General features: G+C 34.1%; 1 protein-coding gene across 1 annotated transcript; it reads left to right on the plus strand.

Moving 5' to 3' along the window:
• The first annotated feature begins 21,758 nt into the window (after positions 1-21,758).
• On the plus strand, positions 21,759-24,230 carry LOC128190119 (uncharacterized). The gene is made up of 2 exons (XM_052862030.1): positions 21,759-23,028; positions 23,298-24,230. The coding sequence occupies exons 1-2, from the start codon at positions 22,089-22,091 to the stop codon at positions 23,882-23,884; spliced, it is 1,527 nt and encodes a 508-aa protein (XP_052717990.1). The 5' UTR covers positions 21,759-22,088; the 3' UTR covers positions 23,885-24,230.
• The last annotated feature ends 381 nt before the right edge of the window (positions 24,231-24,611 follow it).

Below are 24,611 nucleotides of genomic sequence, written 5' to 3' on the forward strand. Positions count from 1 at the left end.
ATATAGGTAGATAACTGGAAGATACAAATTTTTGCTTCTTTAATACATTACAAAATATTTTTCATTAAAGAGATATAGATAAAAGACTTTAGACCCCTCTTGGCCCCTTATATGAGGGGTCAGCCCCTTTTGCTTGGTGTCAGTTGAAAGATCTTATATAGATTAATTTTTGATGCTCTACATGTGTTAGCAAAATATTGATTAGAAGAAAGATATTCGTGATCAAATCTCAAATTTCGTAAAAATTGTCAAAAAAATTTAACATCAACATTTTCAGTTCCGGGCGAGCTTCAAGGATGATGACTTCTGGTCAAATCTAAAACAAGCAAGCAAATCTACCATAACCACTCTATCTTGCATATAAATTTCAAGTCCCTAACTATAACAGTTTTTGAGGAGATGCGTGAACAATATCATGTTCCAAAATACATGAAAAAGGGAGATAATTCAGAAGCGGAAGTGAATTTTCAGACAGGAAGTAAGATGCAAAGAGATATTCACCTAAGACATCATCCCTGTAAAAATCATTAAAATCGATTGAGAAATGGCTGAGAAATTAAGGGTGACTACCAAGAAGAAAAATAACTAGAGCAAAGCTCGTTGCAAAGCAACGAGTGGGTCTTCCGTTAATGTCAGAAGTAAAGCTGGAAGTTCCTTTCAGAAGCAGAGCTCTTAAACCAACAACAAGAGAAACGAAAATAAAAAGATGAAAAAATCGAATTATTCCTGGTACGACTTAACAAAATACGAATGATTTTAAGTACGACTTAACAAAAACATTTCCGATTTCAAGAACGACTTAACAAAAAAAATCCGAATGTGTTCAAGTACGACTTAACAATTATTTTTGGTACGAGTTAATTTTACTTTGAATATTACGCTATTTTTTAAACCAAGGAAGCGGAATCAAAATTTCCGGAAAAATCAATTTTTAAACCCCGATATCTCTGTTATGCATCGTCCGATTTTGAAACGGCTTTCAGTGTTAGATTCAGCTTAATAAGCTCTACAATACACATATTCGTTTTTGATTTGATCAGAAAATTCATTTTTTCGAAAAATTTGTTTCACTTCCGGTTTCGACCGGAAGTGACAAAATAATTTTTTCTGTACATTTGCCATAAGTCAATCCGCAGATTTACAATCACAGAAAATTTCAAGTCTTTATAAATAACCGTTTACGAGAAAAGTGCTGGACAAAATCACTATTTGAAAATTTTTAAAATGATGTAACTAGAAACCGGAAGTGACTTAATGACTAAAAGTTTGAAGGCTTCAAGGGACAAGAAATTAAAATAATCCCTGAAAATTTCTTGCAAATTGGTTGAATAGTTTTTGAGATATAAAGCAAAAAAGAAGTCAGAAGGAAAAACAAGAAGAATAATAATAATAAAAACTAGAGCAAAGGTCGTTGCAAAGCAACGAGTAGGGTCTTCCGTTAATGTCGGAAGTAAAGCTGGAAGTTCCTGTAAGAAGCAGAGCTCTTAAACCAATAACAAGAGTAACTTAAATATAAAAGATGAAAAAAAATCGAATTATTCCTGGTACGACTTAACAAAATACGAATGATTTTTAGTACGACTTAACAATCACCTTTCCGATTTCAAGAACGACTTAACAAAAAAAATCCGAATGTGTTGAAGTACGACTTAACAATTATTTTTGGTACGAGTTAATTTTACTTTAAACATAACGCTATTTTTTAAACCAAGGACACGGAATCAAAATTTCCGGAAAAAAATAATTTTTTAACCCCGATATCTCTGTAATGCATCGTCCGATTTTAAAACGGGTTTCGGTTTTAAATTAAGCTTAATAAAAGCTTCTTTGCTGCTTGATGATTATTATCAAATTATTGGTCAGAAAAGAGTTATTATGAAAAGACTTAGTAGCCCTTCTGGCCCCTAATTTGAGGGGTCAGCCCCTTTTTCTTGATATCAAATAAAAGGTCTCGCTAATATAAACATATTTTGTTCTACAAGTGTTCATGAATTGTAAACCGTTCTCGAGATATCTGTACAAATGCGTTTTAGGGGCCGACCCTTTAACCCCTTACCGGGGCCACTTACAACAAAATTTTTGGTATCATATTGTTAAGAACATTATTTTGAAGAACTTTTGTTCTACATTGCTATAAAAAATAGTTCTCCTTTTTCAGATATTAATGATCAGAGTTTTGAGTTCTGGCCCCTTGAAACCCCTAATGACGTAATATATGACTTAGGTATGGTAATGTATAGATTAAAAGCTGTACAATGAACATTTTTGCTTCTATAATTAATAACAAAATATTGTTCAGTAATGAGTTATTGTAAGAAGACATTAGAGCCCTCTTGACCCCTAATTTGAGGAGCCAGCCCCTTTTTCTTGACATCAAATGAAAGGTCTTTTAAATATAAACATATTTTGTTTTACAAGTGTTCACAAAATGTTTACCGTTCTTGAGATATCTGTACAAATGTGTTTTAGGGGCCGACCCTTTAACTCCTAAATGGGGTCATAAACAAAAACATTTAAGGTAGCATATTGTACAAAACATTATTTTGAATAACTTTTGTTCTACATTGCTTTTCAAAATATTTCTCCTTTTTCAGATATTAACGATCAAAGTTTTGAACTTCTGGCCCCTTGAAACCCCTTATTACGTAATATATGACTTAAGTATGGCACTGTATAGATAAACAGCTGTACAATGAACATTTTTGCTTCTATAATTGATAACAAATTATTGTTCACTAAAAAGTTATTGCAAATAGACTTTAGAGCCCTCTTGGCCCCTAATTTGAGGGGCCAGCCCCTTTTTCTTGATATCAAATAAAAGCCCGTGCAAATTGAAACAGCTTTTACATTACATGTTTTAACAAAATATTTATACGTCAAAAGATATTACGGAAAATGTGCGAAAATTTTGTGAAAAAATATGGTGCTAATTTTCAGGTTCAGGCGAGCTTCTAGGCCTTGCGCATTTTTCGCAATTGGAAGCATGGAGGGAAATCTACAGACATTCATCTACAATCCCTGCAAATTTCAAGCTTTTATCATGATTAGTTTCAGAGGAGATGCGTGGACAAAATGACCCTTAAAAATTTACAATATCGTCCATATCTGAAACCGGAAGTGACGTAATCATTTGAAATTTTAATAATCAGTAGCGACATTGATGCTTTATAACTCCTAAAAATTTGGTGTAAATCGGTTGAATAGTTTCTGAGAAATAACGCTCCAAAAAAGTCAGAAAAAGAAAAAAAAGTATAATAATAAAGAAAAAGAAACCGTAGAATAACAAAAGGGTTTTCCGTTGAAAACGGAAAACCCTAAAAAACAATAGAATAACAAGAGGGTCTTCCGTTGAAAACGGAAGACCCTAATAAAAAGAAACCGAAGAATAACAAGAGGGTCTTCCGTTGGAAACGGAAGACCCTAATAATAATAATAATAGAAAGAAACCGAAGAATAACAAGAGGGTCTTCCGTTGAAAACGGAAGACCCTAACTAGAGCAAAGCTCGTTGCAAAGCAACGAGTGGGTCTCCCGTTAATGTCGGAAGTAAAGCTGGAAGTTCCTGTAAGAAGCAGAGCTCTTAAACCAGTACCAAGAGAAAGTAAAATAAAAAGATGAAGAAATCGAATAATTCCTGGTACGACTTAACAAAATCCGAATGATTTTAAGTACGACTTAACAAAAACCTTCTTGATTTTAAGAACAACTTAACAAAAAAAAATCCGAATGTGTCTAAGTAAGACTTAACAATTATTTTTTGTACGAGTTAATTTTACTATTAACATTACGCTATTTTTTAAACCAAGGACGCGGAAACAAAATTTCCGGAAAAATCAATATTTAAACCCCGATATCTCTGTAATGCATCGTCCGATTTTCAAACGGATTTCAGTTTCGTATTCAGCATGAACAACTCTACAAACCTCGTAAACATTTAAAATTAAAACGAAAAATTCGAAAATTCGAAAATTTTAAAACACTTCCGGTTTAGACCGGAAGTGACGGAAACTAAATTCCAGCCTTATGTCCAAATAAAAACGATCAATGCTTCAACACAAAAAATTCCAAGTCTCTATCTTGAAGCGTTTTTGAAAAACGCCCTGGACAAAATCACGTTTTTAAAATATAAAAATTGACGTAACGTTGAAACAGAAGTGAAGTTGTAGTTGAAAATTTAACACCTTTTAGGGACGATAATGGTACATAATCCCTGAAAGTTTCATGTAAATCTGTTGAAAACTTTTTGAGATATTAAGCTTTAAAAAAGTCAGAAAAATAAAGAAAAAGAATAATAATAATAACTAGAGCAAAGCTCGTTGCAAAGCAACGAGTGGGTTTTCCGCTAATGTCGAAAGCAACGCTAGAAGTACGTCTAAGAAGCAGAGTTCTTAATCTAGTAACAAAGAAACCTAAGTACAAAAAGATAAAAAAAATCGAATGATTCTTGGTACAACTTAACATGATCCGCATGTTTTTAAGTACAACTTAACCAAAAACCATTAACCATTTCAAGAACGACTTAAGAAAGAAAAACAATGTGTTTAAGTACGACTTAACAAATTTGACTTCATTTTAGGTACAAGTTCACTTTACCTTGAACTAACATCTTTTTTCTTAACCCAGAATGCAAAATTAAAATTTATGTAAAAAATCAATTTTGTTTAAAACATAATTCTGAGCAACTTTTCCTCTTCACTGCTTTTCAAAAGGTTGACCTTTCGTACTGTGTGCTCGTTGCGTCATTAACTGTCAGAAACTTATCGATGTAAAGTTTACTTTACTGTACTTTTGTGAATATTTTCTATGTAAAATTACTATGAACCAGACAACATTGAAATGGTGAACATTTCAAAGGGCCCCGCTTATGTTATTTCAGAGAATTCTGCTTTGACCTTGACCTATAACTTGAAATTTTTCCAGCTGGCATAGAACTTTTAATTCAATTTCATTCCCCCTAACATACATGCATTTTTGTTCAATCTGACCAAGATTAAGCATATTTGGAAAATAATCTACTATTTAAAACTAATTTTAAAAAGATCTGCTATGACCTTCACATTGAAAGACTTGGTTCAAGGTCACTGCACGCCATTAACCAATAAACTCTGTAAAGGTAAAATATTAGCCAAATAGGGGCTAAAAGGAGAGTATATCTATGCTCTTAAAATATGGATTTTTGTGTGATCTGATATGACCTTGACTCTTCATATACAAATATCATTCGAGGTCATTGCATATATTTTGAACAAAGGCATCATGTGGGTGAAGTATGAGGCTGAATGGAGCAAAGGGAGAGAAGATATACTCCGGACATGGATTTTTAAAAATATAATTCTGGTATGACCTTCACAGTTTCTTTTCACTGAAAATAGGTTCAAGGTCACTACACACCCTTTTACCCTTTACTCAAAAGCTCTGCTTATGTGAAGTCTGAGCCAAATAGGGGTTAGTAGAAATTATATATGCTCTCAAAAAAGGATTTTTGCATGATCCGATATGATCTTCACCCATTACCTAGAAATTTCATGCAAGGTCACTGCACATCGTTTAACCATAGAGACACTCTGTATTAGCCAGATTGGACCAAAGGGAAAAAAGATATGCCCCAGACAAGGATTTTATATATATAATTCTGCTATGACCTTAACCTTATACCTAAAAACATGGTTCAAGGTCACTGCACATCCTTCAACCAAAGGAACCCTGTGGATGAGGTATGAGCCAGATTGGGCCAAGGGGAGAGAAGCTATGCTCCTGTCAAGCCATCTCGGATGGACAGACGGACAAATTGATCACTAGAAGGCGCCCGCATAAACATGCCTTTTTATCTAATTTAAAATAGTATCCATGCTATCTGCCCATGGTGAATAGTCATCAAAACCATTCATCAGCAGAATTTGATTTCCCTCCTTTTTAAGGTGGTATGGGACATCTGTCGATATTAATGTGGATTAAAGTACTATATAATTGAAAACTTTTCACCGGTTTAGAATTTTCAAATTTTACAATATTTAACCAAAAAATAGATTTAAAAAATATTTGAAAAGGTAAAAATTGTAAAAACCCCAGCGGGATTCGAACTCATGACTTACAGGTTCCTAGTAAACCCTCTAACCCACTGTGCTAAGGAGTTAGGTGACCATTTTTGAAAAGAAACTACATGTACTTATATAATTACACTTTATTTTATTGTTTATTTCGATAAACAATACGTCACAACATGGAAGTGTCCCATATCACCTTAAACTCGGAACACCTCTGACCTAATAAGATCGCCGCATTAAATACAAAGTTTGATTTAACTCTAATTTGTTTTTCATCAAGAAATTCTGCATCGCTGACAAATAAAGTTTTCTTCTGTATAATGAAATACCAATTAACTGACTATTCGGACAATAGCAAGTTTATTGTCCCATTCCACAGCAACTATTTCCCTTGGCTTTGCCTCATTAAATAGTTGCTGTCTTGGGGGACAATAAACTTGCTATTGTCCTCATACCCAGTAAATACTAAATAGGCATATAATATCCCATCCACCTACATTTCATTTTATATAACCTCCCGTTTGTAACCTTCAATTTCACTGTAAAGTCAACATATCTGTCATAGCCGCAAGTTTCACAATTTATTTCTGCTTCTCATGTACTTAAAATTAGGGGCCTTAATATTGCTTACCAATTCCAACAAGAGACATCCCTCTAACTATTGATAATCATTAAAATTCATTTCATGAATCTACGCAACAATGATAAACCTTCAAGTACAGTCACTCTCAATTTTACAAAAATATTGACGGTACTTTATCCGAAACTGTTCCTTGTATCTTTAACTTAGTACACTAACATTTTTATGAAAAGACGGTTTGTCTTAGAATAAGAAAGCTAATGCAATTCTGAGAAAAAGAATACCACATATTGCCAATTCCATTGAGGTTTAATAAAAATATGGCCATTTAAGTGAACCCACCATTTCCAATTTCCTTTAGTAAACACAGATTTACAGGGTTCTCCATAGTAAAACATCTTTACCTGACCTTTTAGAGGTCAACTTTTGTTCAACCACCTTTAAAAAGAAACCTTATTCAATACAACATATGCCAACATGATATAATCATGATAAAAGCTTCACATCACTTAGAAATACCCTTACATGTATACCCCCCAATCTTTTGATTTTCATAAAAAGTCATGGTTTGAAATGTTTTACCTAATTTTATGAAACATGTGGCAGTTTCCTTGAGTCATTTCTCACACATATTTGAAAACAATCATCAATGATTCTAAAATTTGATCTTTATTTGTTTATTGTATGATTTGTACCATTTTAATTAACAAATAGACAGCTGTCCTGCTTGTGATTTCTTGTTTTCATGAAAAAAGTAAGCTAACAATCATATTTAGTGAATATCTAATCTATTCTGATTTCTAGTCTTCTTCTAACCATGCTAAAACAGTAAGTTACAACCTACAAGTTAGACATCTGCCTTAAATTAGAATTAAATTCAAACACACCCAGGTAGCTGGAGACAGAGTTGATTTCAATGAAAAATGTTCAAATTTGACATTTTTTTCTACTTTTTTATGCATATATACCTTAGAAAGGTAGGAATAGGTTGTTTCTTGTTCATTTCAAAAGTAATTATCATAGCAGATGTTATTTCAAAGTCAAATGTACATTTACATATCCTACATGTAATCTTAATGCAGACAATTAATTAGAGGGGGGGGGGGGGTTTCAATTATGTAAACACATCTAAATATCTTTATGAAATAAAAAATAAAGGAAACATAATTGTATACTTTTATTGAAAAACAAATTTTCACAGCAATTATGAATTTCTTTAAACAGCCTTAATTTTGCTTTCATAATTTCTTATCAAACACAAACCACAACATGGCATGATGCTTTCTTCAAGTTCCATTATTGTTCATGCATTATCGGATTTAATTTGAATTACCGGTAAATAGTCTGTAGAACACAAGGAATATGCATGCGGATAGAGGTGACAGGTTAATCTCAGGAGCTGACCCACAAGAATCAACAGGTACCGGTAAAAGCCATGTGGTAACAAGAGTCTGTTTTGAGCTGAAATAAATAAAAAAAATAAATTAGCTGTGTTTACATACATGTACTAGTAATAGCTGTGTTTACATTAACATATGCATAGTATTTCTGTAAAAAATACACTGACCATGCAGTGTAATAAGTATGACATATCCCAATACATGACATAACATTTAGGCAGTACAAGATCAAAAATTTGCATATCAAGTCATAATATAATATTAAAAAATTTTCATAGGTATAAACACTTATCAAATTGAGAAAGAGAGAGTGTTTGAGAGAGAGAGAGAGTTTATTACCGTACTTGTAGTGCAACAGTCAATATTTCAATTCGTAAATTACAAACGAATATTACCCACCGAACAGCGTCAAAGTACATGTACTGGTATTAGCTTCTGGTATACCATTTTTTATCAATTCTACTGTGTTTTTTTTTTTTGCAAATAAATTTAGCGAGGGTTTTTGTTTATTTTCTTATAAATTACATGTTTTAAAAACAATACTACGTGTAATAAGCATAAAACATGTATGAGTAAACTTAATGAAGAATTTTTAATAGATTATTTTTCAAAGAATGTGGTACATTACATGCATGTCAATCTTTATAAAACTAGCGTATATTTCGTGCGCCATAAATTGCAAGTTTTTTGTAAATATCATTTACTTGCATGATAGGTATATATGGTCAAACCAAAATTTTCTTCATAAAGCTACAGCTGTATGTACCACATATATGTTTTGTCACAAGTATACATTTTAAAAAAAAATACCCAAATTCCAACAGTTTAAATAAACTCAACTCATTCTCTGATAAGTTCATTGTGTTTTGTGCGTGAATATCTTATTTGTCTGCTGCAACAGCAGCCAATCAGCGGTAAGCTGAATCCACAAAAAGAAAGTTTGTGTTTTAGGAGCGGGTAAATTGTTTATGCGACACTGTCAAGAAAACCACACCAAATAATAACAAGAAACATAAATATTCACTTAAAGGTATTCTGTTGTAAAGTAAAGGTTTTTAACACTTATTGCATCTTGCAAAACATGTGATGACCTTAATCATCTGTCATATATCTGATATACATGTATATGTAAAAGATGGGAGATTTAACGACGGAACAAAGTGGGTTTCGAACCTGGCCCTCTGAATCTCTAGTCAAGTGCTCTACCAACTGAGCTACATGTATCTGGCACCGGTATTCAAACCAGTCTGATCGTCACATTCCTCCCCCTTAAATGATCTTCACCCTCGAAGATCATCCCTGGCAGGATCGAGTTAACCTGTTAGTTCCAGGGGTTGGTCACAACACCAATATTGTAACAGGATGGGAGAAATAATGAAGGACCAAACCGGGATTTGAACCTGGGCCCCCTGAATCTCTAGTCAGGTGCTCTTCCAACTGAGCTATCTGGCACTGGTATTCAAACCGGTCTGATCGTCACATATATAAAGAATTATTTTAAACAATGTTGTTCAATAAAAAATAACACTTGCAACCTTCAGTTTTTGTCTGTAATTAATCAATATTGGCGTGCGATCAGTTCTCGCCGAGTACCATTTCTCACCAGTGCATTGTTACGTCATTTTATCAACACATAAAATTATATACGAAAATATGATGTAACAGTGCACCAGCGAGAAATGGTCCTCGGCGAGAACTGCTCGCACGCCAGTACTGCCAGTAGTCAGATTAAAAAAAGAGAATAAAAAATTACATTTAAAACATTAACAAGGACAATTTAAGTACACATCATAACTGCTAAACAAGAAAAATTGTGTGAACTGGTAGAATGGTAGGCATAGTTCTAACTTGTAACCTACATGTACAAGTACATGTACCGGGTACCCGTTGGTCTGCTAAACCTCTTTAATGATACAATGATCGGCATCATAAAGATATTAAAGTCATGTTTTAACTCTGAAGTCTGAAGTATACAATTTTATTTACTTGAAGTTATGTCTACAGGGTATTCATGACTACATTTGGAGTCTTCTGCACAAGAATATATGATATGTTTCTAATTAGACCCTGCTTTGAATTTTGAGTTGAAAATTCACAATCTGTTATTTTTTTAAATAGATAAATTCAGTTACCCTTTCCAGTCCCCCATGAACCTCGAGCGAGTCTAAACATCCATGAAACATGTAAAAATTACACGTAAGTAAACAAACACCCACACCATAACAAAAACATCTAACAGTGTGCACGTACTTACATGTACATCTATACTATATACTAAATTTTAACCAGTTAACAAGAAACTTTAAAAGGAGTAAAAGCCTCACCTTCTTCAGTAACATCCACATAAATCACACACTTTAATGTCCATCTTTTCTCCTTTATTACTCGTAGCTTATCAACGGCTGATCGTCGACAGAAGTGTGGCTGTCAGAATTTCCTCGTAAACGATTCAAAAATATCCTCCTTAAACAAATATGTAGTATTGTTCCCTGTGCATGTTCATATGTTTCACAGCAAATTGAAAATGCATGTGTACACCGAAAGAATACACAACTTCTCTTCTGCATTACGGCTCTCTCTTTTCTACAATGCCGATCGTTACTGTTTACATTCGGCGCGCGCGCGGGGGTTACAAACAGGGGCGCCCCGACAAATAGTTGCACATAGAACGTTTAAATAATGTGTGTTCATTGAATTCATAAATGATATAGATGAAAAAAATGAAATTGAATCACAACAATTTATCTAAGACGCAACACAACGTAATGCAGTAAATGCCTGGGCCTTAATGTGGCATTTGTTCGCTTGTGTGTCTATGTAGACATATTAACTCGTTCATGTACGATTCTCGCATATTTGATTTATGAAATTTGAAAAAAAATATAGCACAGAACTTGTTTAATTTGATACCAAATGACATTATTTAATATATTCACAATAACTGAATTAATTTTTTTTCATAAAATGATAACGATTTTTGCTATCAGAAAAATACGTGTATGAGCTGCTGACCCCTAATTATAGGGGCCAGCCCTTTTTTCTTAATTTTAAATGAAAGCTCACGTTATTCTAAACAACTTTTGTTCTATATGTATTAACAAAATATTTTTAGTTTAAAGGGTATAATACAAAAAGCAACAAAATTTCAGCCCCGAAAAAATCTTAAACTTTGGCGACAAATAGCTCAAAAACTAACAAAGAAATTACCAAAATTTTCATGCCAGCAAAACTATAAAATGTTACCGACAATTTCGCCAAATTTCATGCATCTATCATCTGTAGTTCCCGAGATCAACTCTGGACAAAAGACCCCCCAATTTTCAATTAAAGGGCAATAACTCATAACCGGAAGTGAATTTTAAAAATTTGAAAAAAAGTCTAGAGATATTAATATCATCTACATACCCTGAAAGTTTCATAGCAATCAGACAAAAAATGTTCGAGAAATCTCGTGCACAAAATTTGCGGGGAAAAAAAAAAAATAATAAGAAACAGTAGAATAACAGAAGGGTTTTCCGTTGAAAAACGGAAAACCCTAATAATAACTAGAGCAAAGCTCGTTGCAAAGCAACGAGTGGGTCTTCCGTTAATGTTGGAAGTAAAGTTAGAAGTTCCTGTAAGAAGCAGAGCTCTAAAACCGATAACAAGAGTAACTAAAATATAAAGATGAAAAAATCGAATTATTCCTGGTACGACTTAACGAAATACGAATGATTTTAAGTACGACTTAAAAAAACCCTTTCCGATTTCAAGAACGACTTAACAAAAAAAATCCGAATGTGTTACTGTACGACTTAACAATTATTTTTGGTACGAGTTAATTTTACTTTGAACATTACGCTATTTTTTAAACCAAGGACGCGGAATCAAAATTTCCGGAAAAATCAATTTTTAAACCCCGATATCTCTGTAAAGCATCGTCCGATTTTAATACGGCTTTCAGTGTTAGATTCAGCTTAATAAGCTCTACAAAACACATATTCGTTTTTGATTTGATCAGAAAATTCATTTTTTCGAAAATTTTGTTTCATTTCCGGTTTCGACCGGAAGTGACAGATTTTCATTTCCGGCCTTATTACAGAGGTAAATCGACCAAATCATAACCATTGAAAATTTCAAGCCTCTATCTTAAAGCGTTTTTGAGAAAAGTCCGGGACAAAATGACTTTTTGAAATTTTTAAAAATGACGTTACGTCATAACGGAGGTGACGTTCTCTTTAAAACTTTAACATTTTTGAGGGACGCCAACTTGCAAAAATCTCTGAAAATTTCATCAAAATCGGTTTAAAACCTTTTGAGTTATGAAGCAAAAAAGGAGTCAGAAGAAAAGAAAAAGAATAATAACTAGAGCAAAGCTCGTTGCAAAGCAACGAGTGGGTCTTCCGTTAATGTCGAAAGTAAAGCTGGAAGTTCCTGTTGGAAGCAGACCTCTAAAACCAATAACAAGAGAAACTTAAATAAAAAGATGAAAAATATCGAATCATTCCTGGTACGAATTACCAAAATCCGAATGATTTTTAGTACGACTTAACAAAAACCTTTCCGATTTCAAGAACGACTTAACAAAAAAAATCCGAATGTATTCAAGTACGACTTAGCAATTATTTTTGGTACGAGTTAATTTTACTTTGAACATTATGCTATTTTTTAAACCAAGGACGCGGAATCAAAATTTCCGGAAAAATCAATTTTTAAACCCCGATATCTCTGTAATGCATCGTCCGATTTTCAAACGGATTTCAGTTTCGTATTCAGCATGACCAGCTCAACAAACCTCGTAAACATTTGAAATTAAAACGAAAAATTCGAAAATTCAAAAATTTTAAAACGCTTCCGGTTTGGACCGGAAGTGACGGAAACTAAATTCCAACCTTATGTCCAAATAAAAACGATCAATGCTTCAACACTGAAAATTCCCAGTCTTTATCTTAAAGCGTTTTTGAAAAACGCCCTGGACAAAATCACTTTTTTAAAATTTAAAAATTGACGTAACGTAAAAACGGATGTGACGTTGTTAATAAAAATTTAACATCTTTGAGGCACAATAATGCTACATCATCCCTGAAAGTTTCATGTAAATCCGTTGAAAACTTTTTGAGATATTAAGCTTTAAAAAAGTCAGAAAAATAAAGAAAAAGAAAAAAAATAATAATAAAAAGAAACAATAGAATAACAAGAGGGTCTTCCGTTCAAAAACGGAAGACCCTAAAAAAAAGAAACCGTAGAAAAACAAAAGGGTCTTCCGTTGAAAACGGAAGACCCTAACTAGAGCAAAGCTCGTTGCAAAGCAACGAGTGGGTTTTCCGCTAATGTCGAAAGCAACGCTAGAAGTACGTCTAAGAAGCAGAGTTCTTAATCTAGAAACAAAGAAACCTAAGTACAAAATGATAAAAAAAAATCGAATGATTCTTGGTACAACTTAACATGATCCGAATGTTTTTAAGTACGACTTTACCAAAAACCCTTAACCATTTCAAGAACGACTTAACAAAAAAAACAATGTGTTTAAGTACGACTTAACAAATTTGACTTCATTTTAGGTACAAGTTTACTTTACCTTGAACTAACATCTTTTTTCTTAACCCAGAATGCAAAATTAAAATTTATGTAAAAAATCAGTTTTGTTTAAAACATAATTCTGAGCAACTTTTCCTCTTCACTGCTTTTCAAAAGGTTGACCTTTCGTACTGTGTGCTCGTTGCGTCATTAATTGTCAGAAACTTATCGATGTAAAGTTTACTTTACTGTACTTCTGTGAATATTTTCTATGTAAAATTACTATGACCCAGACAACATTGAAATGGTGAACATTTCAAAGGGCCCCGCTTATGTTATTTCAGAGAATTCTGCTTTGACCTTGACCTATAACTTGAAATTTTTCCAGCTGGCATAGAACTTTTAATTCAATTTCATTCCCCCTAACATACATGCATTTTTGTTCAATCTGACCAAGATTAAGCATATTTGGAAAATAATCTACTATTTAAAACTAATTTTAAAAAGATCTGCTATGACCTTCACATTGAAAGACTTGGTTCAAGGTCACTGCACGCCATTAACCAATAAACTCTGTAAAGGTAAAATATTAGCCAAATAGGGGCTAAAAGGAGAGTATATCTATGCTCTTAAAATATGGATTTTTGTGTGATCTGATATAACCTTGACTCTTCATCTACAAATATCATTCGAGGTCATTGCATATATTTTGAACAAAGGCATCATGTGGGTGAAGTATGAGGCTGAATGGAGCAAAGGGAGAGAAGATATACTCCGGACAAGGATTTTTAAAAACATAATTCTGGTATGACCTTCACAGTTTCTTTTCACTGAAAATAGGTTCAAGGTCACTACACACCCTTTCACCCTTTACTCAAAAGCTCTGCTTATGTGAAGTCTGAGCCAAATAGGGGTTAGTAGAAATTATATATGCTCTCAAAAAAGGATTTTTACATGATCCGATATGATCTTCACCCTTTACCTAGAAATTTCATGCAAGTTCACTGCACATCGTGTAACCATAGAGACACTCTGTGAGTATTAGCCAGATTGGACCAAAGGGAAAAAAGATATGCCCCAGACAAGGATTTTATATATATAATTCTGCTATGACCTTAACCTTATACCTAAAAACATGGTTCAAGGTCACTGCACATCCTTCAACCAAAGGAACCCTGTGGATGAGGTATGAGCCAGATTGGGCCAAGGGGAGAGAAGCTATGCTCCTGTCAAGCCATCTCGGATGGACAGACGGACAAATTGATCACTAGAAGGCGCGCGCATAAACATGCCTTTTTATCTAATTTAAAATAGTATCCATGCTATCTGCCCATGGTGAATAGTCATCAAAACCATTCATCAGCAGAATTTGATTTCCCTCCTTTTTAAGGTGGTATGGGACATCTGTCGATATTAATGTGGATAAAAGTACTATATAATTGAAAACTTTTCACCGGTTTAGAATTTTCAAATTTTACAATATTTAACCAAAAAATAGCTTTTAAAAATATTTGAAAAGGTAAAAATTGTAAAAACCCCAGCGGGATTCGAACTCATGACTAACAGGTTCCTAGTAAACCCTCTAACCCACTATGCTAAGTACATGTAGTTAGGTGACCATTTTTGAAAAGAAACTACATGTATACTTATATAATTACACTTTATTTTATTGTTTTTTTCGATAAACAATACGTCACAACATGGAAGTGTCCCATATCACCTTTAACTCGGAACACCTCTGACCTAATAAGATCGCCGCATTAAATACAAAGTTTGATTTAACTCTACTTTGTTTATCATCAAGAAATTCTGCATCCCTGACAAATAAAGTTTTCTGTATAATGAAATACCAATTAACTGACTATTCGGACAATAGCAAGTTTATTGTCCCATTCCACAGCAACTATTTCCCTTGGCTTTGCCTCATTAAATAGTTGCTGTCTTGGAAGACAATAAACTTGCTATTGTCCTCATACCCAGTTAATACTAAATAGGCATATAATATCCCGTCCACCTATATTTCATGTTATATAACCTCCCGTTTGTAACCTTCAATTTCACTGTAAAGTCAACATATCTGTCATAGCCGCAAGTTTCACAATTTATTTCTGCTTCTCATGTACTTAAAATTAGGGGCCTTAATATTGCTTACCAATTCCAACAAGAGACATCCCTCTAACTATTGATAATCATTAAAATTCATTTCATGAATCTACGCAACAATGATAAACCTTAAAGTACAGTCACTCTCAATTTTACAAAAATATTGACGGTACTTTATCCGAAACTGTTCCTTGTATCTTTAACTTAGTACACTAACATTTTAATGAAAAGACGGTTTGTCTTAGAATAAGAAAGCTAATGCAATTCTGAGAAAAAGAATACCACATATTGCCAATTCCATTGAGGTTTAATAAAAATATGGCCATTTAAGTGAACCCACCATTTCCAATTTCCTTTAGTAAACACAGATTTACAGGGTTCTCCATAGTAAAACATCTTTACCTGACCTTTTAGAGGTCAACTTTTGTTCAACCACCTTTAAAAGAAACCTTATTCAATACAACATATGCCTACATGATATAATCATGATAAAAGCTTCACATCACTTAGAAATACCCTTACATGTATACCCCCCACCCCCCAATCTTTTGATTTTCATAAAAAGTCATGGTTTGAAATGTTTTACCTAATTTTATGAAAAGTGTGGCAATTTCCTTGAGTCATTTCTCACACATATTTGAAAACAATCATCAATGATTCTAAAATTTGATCTTTATTTGTTTATTGTATGATTTGTACCATTTTAATTAACAAATAGACAGCTGTCCTGCTTGTGATTTCTTGTTTTCATGAAAAAAGTAAGCTAACAATCATATTTAGTGAATATCTAATCTATTCTGATTTCTAGTCTTCTTCTAACCATGCTAAAACAGTAAGTTACAACCTACAAGTTAGACATCTGCCTTAAATTAGAATTAAATTCAAACACACCCAGGTAGCTGGAGACAGAGTTGATTTCAATGAAAAATGTTCAAATTTGACATGTTTTTCTACTTTTTTATGCATATATACCTTAGAAAGGTAGAAATAGGTTGTTTCTTGTTCATTTCAAAAATAATTATCATAGCAGATGTTATTTCAAAGTCAAATGTACATTTACATATCCTACATGTAATCTTAATGCAGACAATTAAATAGGGGGGGGGTTCAATTATGTAAACACATCTAAATATCTTTATGAAATAAAAAATAAAGGAAACATAATTGTATACTTTTATTGAAAAACAAATTTTCACAGCAATTATGAATTTCTTTAAACAGCCTTAATTTTGTTTTCATAATTTCTTATCAAACACAAACCACAACATGGCATGATGCTTTCTTCAAGTTCCATTATTGTTCATGCATTATCGGATTTAATTTGAATTACCGGTAAATAGTCTGTAGAACACAAGGAATATGCATGTGGATAGAGGTGACAGGTTAATCTCAGGAGCTGACCCACAAGAATCAACAGGTACCGGTAAAAGCCATGTGGTAACAAGAGTCTGTTTTGAGCTGAAATAAATAAAAAAAATAATTAGCTGTGTTTACATACATGTTCTAGTAATAGCTGTGTTTACATTAACATATGCATAGTATTTCTGTAAAAAATACACTGACCATGCAGTGTAATAAGTATGACATATCCCAATACATGACATAACATTTAGGCAGTACAAGATCAAAAATTTGCATATCAAGTCATAATATAATATTAAAAAATTTTCATAGGTATAAACACTTATCAAATTGAGAAAGAGAGATTGAGAGAGAGAGAGAGAGTTTATTACCGTACTTGTAGTGCAACAGTCAATATTTCAATTCGTAAATTACAAACGAATATTACCCACCGAACAGCGTCAAAGTACATGTACTGGTATTAGCTTCTGGTATACCATTTTTTATCAATTCTACTGTGTTTTTTTTTTTGCAAATAAATTTAGCGAGGGTTTTTGTTTATTTTCTTATAAATTACATGTTTTAAAAACAATACTACGTGTAATACGCATAAAACATGTAAGAGTAAACTTAATGAAGAATTTTTAATAGATTATTTTTCAAAGAATGTGGTACATTACATGTATGTCAATCTTTATAAAACTAGCGTATATTTCGTGCGCCATAAATTGCAAGTTTTTTGTAAATATCATTTACTTGCACGATAGGTATATATAGTCTAACCAAAATTTTCTTCATAAAGCTACAGCTGTATGTACCACATATATGTTTTGTCACAAGTAAACATTTTTAAAAAAAAATACCCAAATTCCAACAGTTTAAATAAACTCAACTCATTCTCTGATAAGTTCATTGTGTTTTGTGCGTGCATATCTTATTTGTCTGCTGCAACAGCAGCCAATCAGCGGTAAGCTGAATCCACAAAAAGAAAGTTTGTGTTTTAGGAGCGGGTAAATTGTTTATGCGACACTAGCTGTCAAGAAAACCACACCAAATAATAACAAGAAACATAAATATTCACTTAAATGTATTCTGTTGTAAAGTAAAGGTTTTTAACACTTATTGCATCTTGCAAAACATGTGATGACCTTAATCATCTGTCATATATATCTGATATACATGTATATGTAAAAGATGGGAGAAATAACGACGGAACAAAGTGGGATTCGAACCTGGCCCTCTGAATCTCTAGTCAAGTGCTCTACCAACTGAGCTACATGTATCTGGCACCGGTATTCAAACCAGTCTGACCGTCACATTCCTCCCCCTTAAATGATCTTCAACCTCGAAGATCATCCCTGGCAGGATCGAGTTAACCTGTTAGTTCCAGGGGTTGGTCACAACACCAATATTGTAACAGGATGGGAGAAATAATGAAGGACCAAACCGGGATTTGAACCTGGGCCCCCTGAATCTCTAGTCAGGTGCTCTACCAACTGAGCTATCTGGCACTGGTATTCAAACCGGTCTGATCGTCACATATATAAAGAATTATTTTAAACAATGTTGTTCAATAAAAAATAACACTCGCAACCTTCAGTTTTTGTCTGTAATTAATCAATATTGGCGTGCGATCAGTTCTCGCCGAGTACCATTTCTCACCAGTGCATTGTTACGTCATTTTATCAACACATAAAATTATACACGAAAATATGATGTAACAGTGCACCAGCGAGAAATGGTCCTCGGCGAGAACTGATCGCACGCCAGTACTGCCAGTAGTCAGATTAAAAAAAGAGAATAAAAAATTACATTTAAAACATTAACAAGGACAATTTAAGTACACATCATAACTGCTAAACAAGAAAAATTATGTGAACTGGTAGAATGGTAGGCATAGTTCTAACTTGTAACCTACATGTACAAGTACATGTACCGGGTACCCGTTGGTCTGCTAAACCTCTTTAATGATACAATGATCGGCATCATAAAGATATTAAAGTCATGTTTTAACTCTGAAGTCTGAAGTATACAATTTTATTTACTTGAAGTTATGTCTACAGGGTATTCATGACTACATTTGGAGTCTTCTGCACAAGAATATATGATATGTTTCTAATTAGACCCTGCTTTGAATTTTGAGTTGAAAATTCACAATCTGTTATTTTTTTAAATAGATAAATTCAGTTACCCTTTCCAGTCCCCCATGAACCTCGAGCGAGTCTAAACATCCATGAAACATGTAAAAATTACACGTTAGTAAACAAACACCCACACCATAACAAAAACATCTAACAGTGTGCACGTACTTACATGTACATCTATACTATATACTAAATTTTAACCAGTTAACAAGAAACTTTAAAAGGAGTAAAAGCCTCACCTTCTTCGGTAACATCCACATAAATTACACACTTTAATGTCCATCTTTTCTCCTTTATTACTCGTAGCTTACTCAACGGCTGATCGTCGACAGAAGTGTGGCTGTCAGAATTTCCTCGTAAACGATTCACACGAGAACATATCCCTCCTTATACAAATATGTAGTATTGTTCCCTGTGCATGTTCATATGTTTCACAGTAACTTGAAAATGCATGTGTACACCGAAAGAATACACAACTTCTCTTCTGCATTACGGCTCTCTCTTTTCTACAATGCCGTTCGTTACTGTTTACATTCGGCGCGCGCGCGGGGGTTACAAACAGGGGCGCCCCGACAAATAGTTGCACATAGAACGTTTAAATAATGTGTGTTCATTGAATTCATAAATGATATAGATGAAAAAAATGAAATTGAATCACAACAATAAATCTAAGACGCAACACAACGTAATGCAGTAAATTCCTGGTCCTTAATGTGGCATTTGTTCGCTTGTGTGTCTATGTAGACATATTAACTCGTTCATGTACGATTCTCACATATTTGTTTTATGAAATTTGAAAAAAAATATAGCACAGAACTTGTTTAATTTGATACCAAATGACATTATTTAATATATTAACAATAACTGAATTAATTTTTTTTCATTAAATGATAACGATTTTTGTTATCAGAAAAATACGTGTATGAGCTGCTGACCCCTAATTATAGGGGCCAGCCCTTTTTTCTTAATTTTAAATGAAAGCTCTCGTTATTCTTAACAACTTTTGTTCTATATGTATTAACAAAAAATTTTTAGTTTCAAGGTTATAATACAAAAAGCAACAAAATTTCAGCCCCGAAAAAATCTTAAACTTTGGCGACAAATAGCTCAAAAACTAACAAAGAAATTACCAAAATTTTCATGCCAGCAAAACTATAAAATGTTACCGACAATTTCGCCAAATTTCATGCATCTATCATCTGTAGTTCCCGAGATCAACTCTGGACAAACGACCCCCCAAATTTCAATTAAAGGGCAATAACTCATAACCGGAAGTGAATTTTAAAAATTTGAAAAAAACGTCTAGAGATATTAATATCATCTACATACCCTGAAAGTTTCATAGCAATCAGACAAAAAATGTTCGAGAAATCTCGTGCACAAAATTTGCGGGAAAAAAAAAAAATAATAATAAGAAACAGTAGAATAACAGAAGGGTTTTCCGTTGAAAAACGGAAAACCCTAATAAAAAGAAACAATAGAATAACAAGAGGGTCTTCCGTTGGAAACGGAAGACCCTAAAAAGAAACAATAGAATAACAAGAGGGTCTTCCGTTGGAAACGGAAGACCCTAAAAAAAGAAACCGTAGAAAAACAAAAGGGTCTTCCGTTGAAAACGGAAGACCCTAACTAGACACGATCTCGTTGCGAGCAACGAGGAGGTCTTCCGTCCGATTTGTAGAAGGTGAAATGACGTCATCGACTTTAATTTTCGACAACAAAACATAATATGGAAATAGGAGTAAAGTACTAATGCTTTCCTATAATGCTTTTTATAAGTTCTCTTTCATTGCTTGTTTAAATACTTGCATTTCTTCCAATTGAAATAGAAAAGATTAAACTGTTTTACCTCAAGCCCCTTATATCCCTAGTTAGGTAACGCATGAGAAACCATTATATTGTTAGGATATATAAACGTCTGTCCCAAGATATTTTTGCCACACATTTTGTTAAATTATTCGATATTTGTAAATATCTCTTGATTCAGACGACGTTCATTCGATAGTATTAAAAAACCCCAAGATTTCCCTTTTGTAACGCCCCCTCTAGCTTGTCAGGTTTCAATACACGGCTAAAAAAGAATGTCGACGGGGATTTTGCATTGCATCAGCCATTATAAAGCTCGGATGATAACGTTGAAAAATTGTGCTAGATAGTCTGAGAGACTTCCGAATAGAGAAAAGATGTAAACATTCCTCATTATAAATCTCCGTAGGAAATCTGTTTTCGATCTTGTTCATGTTTATGAAGGAAAAATGGTAATTTGTGAATGAAGTTTGACCCCTAAAAACGTTATTACCTAATTACGTAACACATGATAAAATCAATAGATTTCTTGGATACATAACAGTTGAGATCGACAAAAAGTTTAAAATTTTGTTTAATTCATGTGATTTTGAATGACAACAGTTGTGAATGGAATTGGAAATATTTTTTTTTTGAGAAAAAGCAGGTATTGAAAATACTTAATGCACATGATCATGCACATGATCATGCACATGACAAATAAAGTGTCTTACACATGTAAATTTTAATGCTAAAGCTGCTTGGTCCGAGTTTCAATAAAATAGGTGTACGCTTTTAAACGATGGTTATGCTAAGTACATGTATGTGCGTAATAATACACGTTGCAGTAGTTTTCCCGGTCAATTAGTATTATTTAGAGAACGAGACAGGTTCTCTATGTTTGATACAAATTTGGGGGTGGACGAGTGCGTAGCACGAGTCTACCCCCAAATTTGTATCAAACATAGAGAAACTGTCGAGTCTCTCTAAATGATTTGTGACACGATTCAATCAAAATGAGCAACTGGCACTTCTAACTGATCAGAAGTGTCATGTAAATTTCTCTTCTTCCTAAATCGAAAAAACGGGTGCATTCCCGGGTCAATAAGTGTATTTGAGTTAGATGTTTATTACACAATTTCCGCAGATCGGGTGAGACTTTGTATCAGTTTAGATTTGACCACAGCTAGGGTAAGATGGACGGTAAGATGGACATGAGCTCTCTTGATTTCCTAACGGACGAGGTAGACGATATTACCTTATCGCAGGTATGCGAAAGTATAGAGACAGAGCATCACGTGTTTGAAGGACTTCAAAATCTTAGTTTTTGCGACGATTCGAATGCGGGCGATGCAGACAGCTTTTTAATGGACTTTGATTGCGGGGATATTATGACTTTAATGGACTGTGACGTTCAGAAAAGCGAAATGAAAGAAAACACTGCATCTAGATTTGGACCAGTCGTAAACGATGACGAATTAAGAAATCTTATTGAAGGTCAGGAAAACCGAAACACAAAATATAATACAAAATGGGCCTTGAATGTGTTTGAAAAATGGCGCGAGCAGAGGGAAGGGGGCGTTATAGAACTTCACTTAATGGATGCTACAACCATGAACCATTGGCTTGAACGTTTTATTGTTGAGGCTCGAAAGAAAGACGGATCAGAATACCCCCCGAAATCACTGTACCTTATTTTGTGTGGACTTTTGAGGCATTTGAGACAGAGAGGTGTATATGATAAAAACTTTCTTGACGAGAAAGAAACATTTTTTATTGGAATGAGAAACGTTTTGGACGCAAAAATGAAATCGCTCATTGATCGGGGAGTGGGATGTGAGATCCGCCAAGCTGATCCTATATGGCCGGAAGACGAAGAGAAATTATGGCAAGAGGGTGTTTTTGGTAAAGAGAACAGCGAACAGTTACAACATACACTGTTTTTTTATTCGTGTAAATTGTTTGGTTTAAGGGCGTGTGATGAACACCACAAATTGCAGTGCGAACAATTCTCCATTGGAAACGATGTTCATGGACAGTTCATTCAGTTTCATGGGAGAGCATCGAAAACTTACAAAGGCGGTTTGGGGCAGATGAATGTACAGACGAAGAATTTGAAGCATTACAGTGAGCCTGGTATGTATTAGCGTTTATTTAATTCAATTTATGGCGGGGTGTCACTAGCTTGTATTTTAATGGCTAATCATCATAGGCGTCAAAACGGGGGGGGGGGGGGGGGGGGGGGGAGAGACAAGGGGATGCTTAGCACCCACTTTTTTGGATTTTTTTTGCTGTCATTATTTCTCATAACTTTAGCCTCCCCCCATCCCTGCTTTCAGTTTGCTTCCAACGCCACATATTATTATTACATATATCTTAGCAATGTATTGTTTTAAAATTTGCAGGTAATCGGTGCTTAGCAGAGTATTTCCGGATCTATCTTGATGCTCTAGACGGCCAGGGGCCATTCTATCGACGTCCTCTACCTGGAACCCCCGACAGGCCAATACGCTACGGCACACAGGTTGTGGGAATAAATAAAATAAAAACTTTTATGAAGTCTATTGCGAAAAAAGGGGGACTACAAGGGAATTATACAAATCACAGCGGCAAAAAGACGTGCGCAACACAGCTTTACGTAGGTGGAGTCCCGGAGGCCGAAATTATGTCCGTGACAGGGCACCGATCACAACAAGGAGTGAGGAAATACATGCGAAGTAACGTTGACATGAAAAAGAATATTTGCAAGATCTTGGGTCCGCCTATATCAACATCGGAGGAATCGCTGGAACCGTCAACAACCCAGGAGTCGCTGGAACCGTCTTCATCATTGCAGGAGTGCAGAAAACGGTCCTTATCTCAGGTAAATTCGGATAATTCTGAAGACGACGCGAAAAGGTTTTGCCCGGAAAACCAACACATTTTAAAGGAATTGTCCAACACTGCTTCAGTTTTTAATAACTGTCAGTTTTCCTTTTCGTTCGGACCTTAATAACTCTCAGTGGAATTAAGTGTATGTGTTCCTGAATGTTAAAAATGTCTTAATTCTCTTTGGGAATTTTTATTGAGATGTCCAAGAAGGACCTCTACTCCCTTTCTTGCTATGTTTATTTTAATAGTTTTGAATATTATTTGCATATTGATTTCTTAAAAATTGAAATTAAAATTGAATCTGTTGTACTGATTGTTGCATTGATTTTTAGATCGTTCTGTATTTAAGATACAGAACAGTTGGCTAATACAGAATGGTTTATTCGGTAATACAGTACAGTTTATCACCTAATACAGTACAGCAAATAGCTCCGCCCCCAGTAGCCTTGTACTGTGTTGTTAATACAAAATGGTAAACTTCAAAGAAAAACACCGCCATTGTGTCACAAAGCCATATTTCAATGCGAAAATTATGTACATGTTGAAACTCGTTGAATCCGGATGTTGTGTATTACGGCATGCTGCCCAATCCGGGGACATTATTCAGCCACTTGACATTTTTGCATCACTTTTGTTTAAAAAATTTGTGCAATCCGGATCCGGTCTATTCTTTAAACCGGCGCAATGAAAAAACCTACTGCTTATAATTAGTGAGAGTTATCTCCCGTAGTCCGTCCACTTATCGATCGATCGGCCTTCTGCGAGATATTAATGCTCAATTATCGATCAATTTTTCTGTCGTTGCTATTGATTTAAACAACTGTAAATATAGACCTAAACTAGCAACT

This window comes from Crassostrea angulata, chromosome 6 (genome assembly GCF_025612915.1).
Source record: "Crassostrea angulata isolate pt1a10 chromosome 6, ASM2561291v2, whole genome shotgun sequence".
Taxonomy (NCBI): domain Eukaryota; kingdom Metazoa; phylum Mollusca; class Bivalvia; order Ostreida; family Ostreidae; genus Magallana; species Magallana angulata.